Source organism: Maylandia zebra, linkage group LG7 (assembly GCF_041146795.1).
Source record: "Maylandia zebra isolate NMK-2024a linkage group LG7, Mzebra_GT3a, whole genome shotgun sequence".
Taxonomy (NCBI): Eukaryota; Metazoa; Chordata; class Actinopteri; order Cichliformes; family Cichlidae; genus Maylandia; species Maylandia zebra.
In genome coordinates, this window is record NC_135173.1 from 28,630,791 (window position 1) to 28,642,349 (window position 11,559).

General features: G+C 39.1%; 1 protein-coding gene across 3 annotated transcripts; it reads left to right on the top strand.

Moving 5' to 3' along the window:
* Positions 1–1,025: 1,025 nt before the first annotated feature.
* Positions 1,026–10,893, top strand: LOC101484524 (homeobox protein DBX1-B-like). 3 transcript variants are annotated; one of them, XM_076886186.1, is made up of 5 exons: positions 1,026–1,693; positions 2,251–2,334; positions 6,892–7,094; positions 7,590–7,729; positions 10,072–10,194. In XM_076886186.1, the coding sequence occupies exons 1-5, from the start codon at positions 1,339–1,341 to the stop codon at positions 10,073–10,075; spliced, it is 786 nt and encodes a 261-aa protein (XP_076742301.1). In that variant the 5' UTR covers positions 1,026–1,338; the 3' UTR covers positions 10,076–10,194. The 3 variants fall into 3 exon arrangements, with proteins under 3 accessions (XP_076742301.1, XP_004556255.2, XP_076742300.1); XM_004556198.2 differs by lacking the exon at positions 7,590–7,729 and having other exon boundaries at positions 10,072–10,893; XM_076886185.1 differs by lacking the exon at positions 10,072–10,194 and having other exon boundaries at positions 7,590–7,935.
* Positions 10,894–11,559: the final 666 nt, after the last annotated feature.

Consider the following 11,559-nt stretch of genomic DNA (forward strand, 5'->3'; position numbering starts at 1 on the left):
TGCTGTTTGTTTATTTTATGTTTTTTCGCACAGGGTCAGAGGTTGGTGACCCGTTGTGCTTTTTTTCTTATGGTATTTCTTCTTTTTTCATCCACTTTCTTTTTTCTTTCTGTCTTTTTTCAGCTCTGACATTGTTATTTTCCACATGCATCAATGTAAATAATAATAACATAAATAATACATAAATAGATAAATAAAAGAAAAACAAAAGCAAGGAGAGTTTATAGAGTGTTTCTTGGAAAAACGTGTTTGGCACAACAGTGCATTCGGATCATAAGTCTAAATGCAAAAGCTGCAAGAGGCTTTAAAAAAGGCTCAATCATGTTGATTATGTTGTTTTTTCCAAACTAAGTTAAAGAACAATTTGTACCAAAGCAGATGAGAGGATATTTTTCTCTGTCTCTTAACAATATAAACACAGCTCATTTTACTTTAATTATAGCTGTCACCAAAATGTAAATGTAATGGTGAAACAGAATTTACAACCCAACAAAAGTTGATTTATAATCACTTTATAACAATGTTCTAACTGAATATAGTCTGCTGTCGGCCATTGACGGTAACATGCCTTTGATTTGCTCTCTATAGCGCTCCTGTACTGTAAACAAACAACCATGATTGTTGGACCAGAATAGGAAACTGAGATGTTACATGAGCTCCTGGCTTGCAACTAACATACACCAGCAGACATTCAGCTCAGAAAGGTAAAATTAGCTAATATTCTCTAACAATCTAGTCCAAAAAGGTAACATTTTTAGGCTGTTTAGAGAACAAACCAACACTTTTTTCTTCTTTTTTCTTTTTTGTTACTTCACAGCAATGGCCTGCATTAACAGAACAATCTGCATTTTTCCTGGCTAATGCTTACAGGTAAAATGTGTTCCGAAACTGAATAACAGATGTGCCTCTTCATCTCCTTTTTTGTGGGGACATCTTATTTATCAATTACAAGCCACTGTGTAGATGTTGGCGCAGGCGTGAGTGCATTAGTAATACCCTGACATCAAGAACACTGGACTTGAGTTGTAATCTCTACTGGCTCCAGCAGAGAAACTGGAATATAACATTTGAAAAGTTTTATTTTTAGAGGTCCTGTGATGAAATTTATGGGTGTTTGAGCACTCCCATAAAGGGTGTAAACTCTCCAATGAGGCAGAGAGATGGGCTGAGGGTTGAACTTGTCCGCGCGCACACGTTCGTGCACAAGTGTGTGCGTTTTTGTTTGTGGAATCGGTATAAAACCCTACGAGGACGAAGAGCCACCGAGCAGGTCGCTGGACTTCCCTATTTCTCCTGAAGAAATCTCTGCTGGACAACAGGAATTTTGTTGGGACAACTATGATGTTTCCCTGCGCTGCTCTGTCGCCTACTCTTTACCCGGGTTTCCTGCGTGTCCCTGCTACTCTCTCCGCGTCACTGAGCGAATCGGCGGCTCAGGGAAGAGGAACCGGCTTTCTGGTAGAAGATCACATAAGCCAACATGTCGGCTACATAAATCGAACTTTCTCGTCCCTTAGTTCCGGAGACATTCTGCCGTTCAGTGCGGGGTCAAGGTCCTTTCCACGTACAACAGAACCAAGCACGGAGACATCCGGTCAACTCAGCCGCAGCAGCCCCGGATCTGTGTACGCAGCCAGCCCGGACTACCTGAAGTTCGGCGTCGGTACGATCCTGGCACCTTCTACATGGAGTCGTGAGTTTCTGATACCGATCTCTTTCTCTGCCCCTCTCTCCATAAATTTAACATATATATTCACACACACACACACACACACACACACACACACACACACACACACACACACACACACACACACACACACACACACACACACACACAGCGATCTGTATTGACTTATCGGAGACTTGAAAAGTGCTGTTAGTGAATGAATTAGCATAAAAATATTGTTTATTATTATTGTCTTATGATTTTTTTTTAATTTCTACAAACAATTAGCAGTGTATTTCACTACCACGTAATTAAAAGTTAAAAAAAAATGGTGAAAGTAGCGGTGACGAATTCAGGCCTTCATTCAAAAGTAAAAGCAAAGTTTTTAACTTTTAACCAATTTAATAAAAGTTAAGCAATGGACACGTGAACACCAATCGTCCAATACAGTCGTCTGATGAGGTTAGATCTGAGCTGCCCTTTCAGTGGCACTGCTATTAACAGTCATCTGTGTATATATATCTCTTTTCATGTTAAAATCCTAATCTGCCTGTGGATGCGAATCTGTTTTCTGTTTCCAGTCCAGAATCTTCAGACAAAGTCGCTCTCTCTGCCTTTTTTAGACAGAAGCCTTTATCCTTACATCAGAGCCTCTGATTTCACAGGTAGGTGGACTAGGAATGTTTATGTTGTCTTTTTAAACAAAGGATTTTTGATTTTGATTTTTGCAGCTTGTAAACTACTATATAATGTGTGTGATTTGAAGATATAAGGGAGAAAACATGACTTTGACTCTTGACTCATAATCACATTTACTTTCTGATGGGCTCTAACTAAAGGATACTTGATGTCCACTTAAAGTGTTTTGATTGTTCAGTGAGAAAAGAAATGCATTCACTTTGTTACCATATTCACACGCACATCATATGGCTACAAACGGACACTAAATGAAATGAAATGCCTGGAAACTAATGGGCCTGGATTTTTTGCATTTCATGATCCTTTGGCATCGGCGCCTCCAAAGAAATTATTTAACATTAGAGATGTTGACATATAGTTTTGTAGCTAACTGATATCAGGCTGATATTTACCTATGGAAATATCACATCCATTTTCCAAGATACTGTGATGCAGAGATGAAAGATTTTAGAACACCTCAGTTATTCATGGAGAATTCTTCCCTGTAACATTTGGGAGTATAATCTTATACAACCAGTTATAGCCAACTAAAATAAGAAGGCTTTAAATTAAAATGATGGCACCAAATATTTGTGCTAATAATATGTAATTGATTTTATTCACACAGAATTGGTGTCTTTTGTTTATTCAGTTTAATTTAATGTAATGTATCCCTTCTTTCATTTATTTTGAGTAATAAAGATGGTATTAATTAAATTAAAGAGGTAGGCCAGATTCAGATGCCTCAATCATTAGAGCTGGTTCCTTTCAGTGTAGAGAAACAGTGGCTCTGCAGAAGGTCAGATCATGATCTGACCTTCAAATGACAAAGTTCCTCACCCTTTTCTCCAAATGTGAAACTAATCTCTGATGCATGTACACACAATCATATTATTTTAATTATTACCCACAGTGTCTGGTCTTAAGTTAGGGTAGCAACATAGACTGACTAGTCTATTGACAGCTTCATCAAATCTCTCTCTACTATAACACACCAATGCAGTGGCGCTGCACTAGCACTCATTCCCCTGTTACACTCTTTGCCCAAGCTAACAAGCCAGCTTAGTTATGTGCATCCAGATACTACAATGATATCAGATGATGCTGAGTGACTGATGAATTTACTTTTAATTGTTTTGCTAAAAAAGACCAACTGACACATGTAGCAAACTGGTTGCAAATTAATAAAACTGCCTCAAAGCCACATGTGTCAGTTTATTCCTTTTCAGCAGTACACTTAAAAGGAGACACCCTTTAATGCAGCCATTCACACCGACTGTGTAATTTCACTGGACAAAAAAAAAAAAAAAAGGAAATGGAAATGTGCGGCATTTCCAATACTATTTTACTTCAGACACACTGCTAGATGATACTCTGGGTCTCCGAAATGATATCTCTGCCTCCTCAGATGTGGTCTGAACTCTGCCAACAAAGGCTCAAACTGCCCCATTGGCGTCCTGAAATATGTGTGAAAGCGGCTTTGATACACCTTCAACTCCTGCATCAAACTATGACATTTTCAACTGCTGCTGCCTTCTCATGAGAATTCCAGAACAGGATGAACGCAAAATCTCTGCTTTTTACTTTTCTTGTTTGAAAACATCAGCACCAGGACCATCATCGGTTAATGTCGAACTTTTTTTAGGATGAATTTTAGGATGAAACAGAAATGCAACATGTTTAGTGTGTAAATCCATTATAAGGCAAGTTTAGATCTGGAAATTTGGGAGTTTGTGTTGGTTTTTTTTACAACACGTTAGCTGTCTAATGGTCCAAAAAGCCTTAACCTCCTAAGACCTGAACTCTTCCACTGCATGCATTTTTAATTTCTCTTTGATATTTGGGCATATATTTGTAAAAACAAAGAATTACCAGATTTTTTTTCACCTTATTTTGGTTTTTAAGACAAATAAGAGCCACATATGAGGATATTTGTTTAAAATTTTGATAGAACAGTGTCAGTATAATGTCCTTGTAAGTGGATATCAGGCCCTTGTAGAGCAAAATTGAGTATTTTGGTCTAAATAACCCAAAATGCATGCATGAACTTGAGTTACATAATGATCGGGTTGGCTGTAGCTCAGGAGGTAGAGCAGGTCATCTACTAATCGAAAGGTTGGTGGTTTGATCCCTGGCTGATCCAGTTTGCATGCTAAATATCCTTGGGCAAGATACTAACCCGAAGTTGTTCTCTGATTCTTCCATCTGGCTGTGTGAATGTTAGATAGAAAACACTTAAGCATGGGAAAAATTGCCGGTATGAATGGGTGAACGAGGCATTTTGTGCTCAAGTGCTTTGAGTGCTTAGGTAGAAAAGTGCTATATAATAAACAGTCAGTTTACCATAATACATAAAAACAGTACACCGTTACACAATTGCAGTTCTGGTACACAACATTCCTTTGTCATAAAGCCGACAAGTCTTCCAGCTAAGTTGCATTGGTTGTTAGTACCAACCATCTGAATTTCAGAGGAGCACATGGAGTGGTGATAGCACAAATACACGTGCCTTTATACCACAATACTAAAGTTGAAGTCTCGTGTGTTTTTGTTTGGTTTGTTTTTCTTCTTCTTTCTCCTCATTATCTATTATTCTACTCATTATATATTATTTAGTAGACAATCATTATTTAATTTTAAAAATGCCCTTTTACAGTTTACAAAACCTAATTTTTCTGGGTAACGAGTTCTGACCCATCCAAAGGCTATGACACCAGCTGAGATTTTACATGCTCTTATTCACATAACTGCATGAGGGCACTTGATTTTTAAATGTTAGTAGTTGATTTTATTTTGTTGGTAGTTGTAATACAATGACAAAAGATGTACCCTTAGGCCCCTCCTCAATTCGGAGATGGTTTTCTCTTTTCACATCACCTCCTTGACTTGAAACAAGAAACCACTGTGAACTTGAAGGCTCGTTAAAGTCAGTGCTGTAGTTCAGACATTTGCTCTGCTGCTCTGACTGTAATGAACTGAAGTAGGTTCAGTCCAGTAGCTGAAGATGAGACATTGAAATGGTCTTTATAAGAAACAGAGAAATGTCACTGGTCTATTCAGTCACTAACTAATTACCATTACTCTGTTTTTTTTATGAGTATTATACTGTAAGAGCAACAAGCTGGACTCTTGTTCAGCTCCTGTGCAGAGGTTATTATTAAATATGTGCAAACAGCAGCATCTTTTCTCACTCTCCACATCTGTAAGCACAGTAACACCACATTTAAAAAGCCTACACTTCAACAACCCCCATTAACGGCGGATTTAACATAGTTTTAACGGAAGATGAATAACTGAGGACTGAAAATGTTTCTGTAGTATTGTTCACTCAAACTGCCTGTAAAATAAGTTCCAGGTTCTGATATCTTAGTTTGTCACTAACACAGCTTATGTATACAAAGTAAAAGAAGCTGGATTAAAATAGCAGTGCCTAATATTTATGTAGTCAAAATCTATGTTGAATTTTTCCTCTGATGAATTTTACAGCACAGATTCTGTAGTTTTATTTATAGATTCTTTTAAAGAGTTTTTTTTTTACCTGAATATTTGAAACCACGTTTGGATTATTCTTAATGAGGTATTGTTTACAACGTTACATGTGCAGTGCTCTGAGGAGCTACCCTCAGATTCAGACCTCAGCATCACCCAGTGACAACAGACAAATCTTCCTATATGTTCACTTTGTATTCTAACTTTTAAAAAGTGTAAAGACTAAAGTACCACATTGCGTGCTGTCAGTGAAAGCTGCAATTGTTTTATTGATAACATTAAAAACAAAGAGTCAAAGGGATTAATCATCCATGTAACTGTGTCACTATATAGGAGCGTAAGTAATTACTTAGTTTGGTGTTTTAAGAAAGCTGCTGATCTCAGACCTGAGACTAGTCATCTGCATGAAGAAGACTTGAAATTTTCCCCGACAGCACGTAATAAAACCCGATGGCAGGTCAAAGGTTAATTTGTATGTTGAATTTAAAAGTTTTATCTGGAATTCTCTTACTGTGTTCTTCCGGGAGTGTGTTAATTTAAGGTAAAGTAATTCGGTCATTTTGTACCAGAGTAATCAGAGAGGAAAATATAATGTATAATATATATATATTTTAAATATATAACTTTCCACAGGACTGCATAGAACATTATTATAAGTCAAGAGCCTCTGTGCATTATGCAGTCCCGGTAAAAAGTTTAAAAACATTTGAAAAATGGCAAAAAATCATATTTTGCATGGTTGGACGTTAACAAGTTTCCAAGTTGAGCTTCGACATGCAACAAGAAGAAATTGGAGTGAGACAAAACATTTTTTTGAGCATGCAATTTATTGAAAACAACCCTTAAACTGAACTATGCTGTTTTACCACCGATGAAAAGTTTAGGACCACGTGCTCAAAAAAAAGGCATGTGGTCTTAAACTTTTGATCAGCTGTAAAACAGCCTGTTGCACTCCCATTTTCTTGTTGCATTTTTTTTTCTTTTAGATGTCGAGACTACCCAATCATTGCCCGACTCTTAAAATCTCCTGTTTCTCTTATGTTTTGTCCATCTAGCCTCTGCCTCTGTGGTTCCTGTCCCAGGAACATTTTCATGGCCCCTAAGCCCCAGAGGGAAGCCCAGGAGGGGCATGCTGCGGCGGGCTGTGTTCTCAGACCTCCAAAGAAAAGGTTTGGAGAGAACCTTCGAGAAGCAAAAATATATTAGCAAACCAGACAGGAAGAAGCTCGCCAGTAAACTGGATCTTAAAGACACCCAGGTACACACCACATCATGGTTTTGGACCATTACTAACACTGTGATTTGACATTTATTTATTCAGTCATGGCCATGAGGAATCTTGTACAATAGTAAAAAAAAAAATTAACACTCGGTTGATTATATTTTTGGAAGACATGCAAAAGTTGTCTGTAAAGGTTCTCAGTCATCCAGGGCATTGTAGTCTAAGGAGCTTGGAAAGAAAAACATCCGGAGCATCTTCAAGAAACTTAAAGAAGTCCAGATGCTTTTCTTTCCAAGCTCCTTAGACTAGATGCCAAAGTTATTTTCTTTGGAATAGTGATAAAGGTTATGAGATGATTACAAATTTCAGTAAATGGTATTTGTGCTATTAAAACATGTTTATGTGGGAACAGTGGTTCAAGTTCTAGTTTTAGTAGTTTTTTTTAGTTATTCATTTGACACTGTATAAAATAAAAACATGTATAACAATAAATCTTATCCCAAGAAGTTGATTCTGTTCATCTGGACGTAGCGTTTTCAGTGGGAGAAACTTTCATCATTCATCCAAGTGACTTCTTCAGTCTCAGCTGACTGCAGGTTTCCCCAACCTTTTAAACACTGCATTTGCATAATGACTGAAACTAGCACCAGTGGCGAACAATGGGCTGTGAGGTCAGTTCCTTGATCAATAATATGCAAATTGTTATGACCATTGATCAATGGTATATATTGATATTTCTGAATAATGCAAAATGAAACTCATAGGATAATTATTATAATAATCACAATAATGAAAAAAATGTGTCTGTGAAGGTTCTCAGTCATCCAGGTCATCGTAGTCTAAGGAGCTTGGAGAGAAAAGCGTCTGGACTTCTTTAAGTTGCTTGAAGACCTTTCACCTCTCATCCGAGAAGCTTCTTCAGTTCTAGGGTCAAATGGTGGAGAGTCCCAGATTTAAACCCCATGAAGGTGGCTCTTCTATGTTGTGCCATGCGCTTGTGAAGTGGCTGTTTTGTTTCTTCAATGTAGAGGTCTGGGCATTCCTCGCTGCACTGTACAGCATATACCAGGTTGTAAAGTTTGTGTTTTGGAGTTTTGTCCAGAATGCCCTGACTTCTACATTGGAGAAACAAAACAGCCACTTCACAAGCGCATGGCACAACATAGAAGAGCCACCTTCATGGGGTTTAAATCTGGGACTTTCCACCATTTGACCCTAGAACTCAAGAAGCTTCTCGGATGAGAGGTGAAACGTCTTCAAACAACTTAAAGAAGTTAGACTACGATGAACTGGATGACTGAGAACCTTCATGTACATATCTTAGATATGTACATATTTTTCATTTCAGCCTGAATGCAGTCAAAGCACTGCCAGGGTCATGCTCCACCCAGACTCAATGTCTGGGTGGAGCATGTTCCACACCTCTATTGCCAAGGAGTTGCAGCTGCACTGTTGCTAGTGACTATCATTGTGATAATCTGAGAATCAGGTGGTGGACAGTGGAGGTGAAGGGAGCTTTTAGGCTGAAGAAGGATTGGGCTTGGTTAGACTGTGGGTCTGTAGAGGTAGCTGTAAGCTAAGTGGAGTTCAGCTCTGGCAGTGGCTGATGCGAAAAATCAGATGTGGGAGAAGTTTCGGTAGACCATGGAAAAATACTTTTGGTCGACCTCACAGCAATTCTGGCAAACTTTCAGACAACTCAGAAGGGGGAACTGGTGCTCTACTCACACTTAATACAACTGTCCTGGGGACGCTACTGACCTCAACTGAGGATATAGTAAAGTGGTGGAAGAAACACACTAAGGATCTCCTCAATCCCAGTGTCAAGATATGTGTAATAGAAGCAGAGTCTGTGGATGAAGGGGAATAGTGGCCTCTTACTGGGAGTGATGCCACAAATTTAGTTGATCAACTGCTCAGTAACAGGGCCCCTGGGATAGATGATGTTTGCCCAGACTTCTTTAAATCTCGGGATGTTGTGTGGCTGTCCTGGTTTACATGTCTTCCCAATGCTGTGTGCAGGTCTGAAGCGGTGGCTATGGATGGGCATACTGGGATGTTGGTCCCCCTTTTTAAAGGAAGGGTACTGGAGGGTGTGCTCAAATTACAGGGAGATCACATTCCTCAGCCTACTTAGAAAAGTATTTGTTCAAATTTTAGGAATCTTGGGGTGTTGTTCACAAGTGAGGGTAGAGTGAAGCATGAGACTAACAGATGGATTGGCTCTGCACAGGCTGTACTAATGTGTTGTGGTGCAAAGAGACCTTAGTTTAAAGGTGAAGCTGTTGATTTACCAGTCAGTTTATGCTCCTACCCTCAACTGTAATCATAAGCTCATGAACTCGGAGAGAAAGAATGAGGTTGTGGATACAAGTGTAGTTTCCTACAAAGGGTGGCTGGGCTGTCCCTTAAGAGAAGGTGAAGAGTAGAGCAGCTGCTCTTCCACATCAAAAAGGATGATTCCTTGACTCCTCCTAGGTAAGCTGTTTCAGCCATACCCTACGGAAAGGAGGTCCTGAGGCAGATCCAGGTCTCGCTGGAGAGATTGTATTTCTAGACTGGCTGTGAAACCACTTGAAGAGGTGACTGGGGTTATGGAAGTTTAGGATTCTCTGTTTAAGGTGATTGCAAACACAAACCCAGATAAGTTGTAGAAAATGGATGGATGTACAGTACATAATAAATAAAAAACCTACGGTCTCTCCTTTATTTAAATTTCTTTTAAAGTGGTGTAGGTTCTCTCCACTGTTGCCAACTATTTGCTCATAGAATATTATCTGCTCAGGGAGAGTCTGTTATCTTTCTGGCCTGTAGGAGGGTGAGGGGAAATAAATCAGAGAAAAGAGAAGTACGGAATATGGTTTGGTTCTTTTCTTTGGTTTGCATATGAAAAAAAGTATACATTAAATACTAAAGAGCAGGAACTTACCAGCTGGCCACCATTAGTAGTTCAAACTTGAATCACAGAGATATTTTCTACTTGATGTTAACCTATTTTTTGTGTCATGTGAAGGTGAAAATCTGGTTCCAAAACCGCAGGATGAAATGGAGAAACTCCAAGGAGAGGGAGCTGCTGTCAACGGGCGGCTGTCGGCAGCAAACCCTCCCCACCAAAACCAATCCCCACCCAGATCTCACTGATGTGGGCAGCACGTACAGCCACAGGCTGAGCAGGATTGCACCATACAACCACGAGTCGCATCTCTGTTGTCATCATCGTAACCCTTCGACTCTATCAGAGTCAGGCAAACAATCAGAACTGTCACAGTCAGACAGTGAAGAAATCACAGTTTTATAAGAGATTCAGATTAATGGAGTATTCCTAGAAGATGATGGAAGTAAATGAATTAGCTCTCCATTTTGCCCTCTATTTTTTGTACAGTGTTGTGTATATTACCTTTATAGCATATCTGCACACACTAATTAAAGTATACTGAGCACTTTTAGATTTAATATTTGTAGGGTTTTTTTTTACTTTAAATATACAAAATGTTCTTTCATTCGTATTTGTATTTGTTGCATTCTCTCACACACACAAAAGAAATAGAAAAATAAAAAAAACTCATCTAAAATGTCATGCAGGTGTCCTGTCTACCTTACCAAATTATGAACACAATGCCAACAACACAAAGAAAGTCGGAAAAACAATCCAAAGGGTTTTTAAAACAATCTGCTCTATGATTCTACTGTAGAAGCAGGTAGGTTGATTCCAAGGAGAGGGAGGGTAGCAGAAAATTACACCACAACAGCGAACAATCAATATGTGACTCCAACATTACTGGAGGGCGAGGCAAAGAGTAAGCATCTGGTTAGATACCATATTTTAAAGGTTATTAGGGCCAAGTACAGTATCCTCAGCTTTATCTGAATTTAGAAGCATGAAATTAGAGGATAGGGGATAGGTTAATTGAGGGGATAGGTTAATTGATTAATCCAAATTGTCACTAGGTGTGAATGTGCGAGTGAATGTGAGTGCGAATGGTTGTCTGTCCCTGTGTGTTAGCCCTGCGACAGACTGGCGACCTGTCCAGGGTGTACCCCGCCTTTCGCCCTATGACAGCTGGGATAGGCTCCAGCGCCCCCCGCGACCCTGAAAAGGATAAGCGGAAGCGAATGGATGGATGAAATTAGAGGTCATCTGTTCTTTATGCCTTTAAGACATTCATGCAGTTTAATAATTAGTATGGTTATTTGGATTAATGGATGGGTAAAGTTAGGCTTATTTTGAATGGCAGTGAAAATACATGCTATATCTTCTAATGATACTCACTAAGGGAATCATGTATAACATAAATTACTCCTAGCACGTGGTTGGTGCAAGCTGGTGGACACCAGAGGTGAAGGGAGCCATCAGAGAAGCAAAAACTTGGGTGTGGGAGAAAAGTTTTTCTATGGCCTAAGTAATTGCTTTGAGACTTTCGTAAGGCCTCAAAGCAATTATGGCAAACCATCAGGTGACTCAGGAAAGTCCTGCTCTACCAACATGGTGGAGTGCTGCTGT

Bases quoted from the DNA above. Each gene is read 5' to 3' on its own strand.
- LOC101484524 (XM_004556198.2), top strand. From the start codon at position 1,339: ATGATGTTTCCCTGCGCTGCTCTGTCGCCTACTCTTTACCCGGGTTTC. The intron at 1,694-2,250 runs GTGAGTTTCTGA...TTCTGTTTCCAG, and splicing joins GGCACCTTCTACATGGAGTC to TCCAGAATCTTCAGACAAAG. The intron at 7,095-10,071 runs GTACACACCACA...TGTCATGTGAAG, and splicing joins TGGATCTTAAAGACACCCAG to GTGAAAATCTGGTTCCAAAA.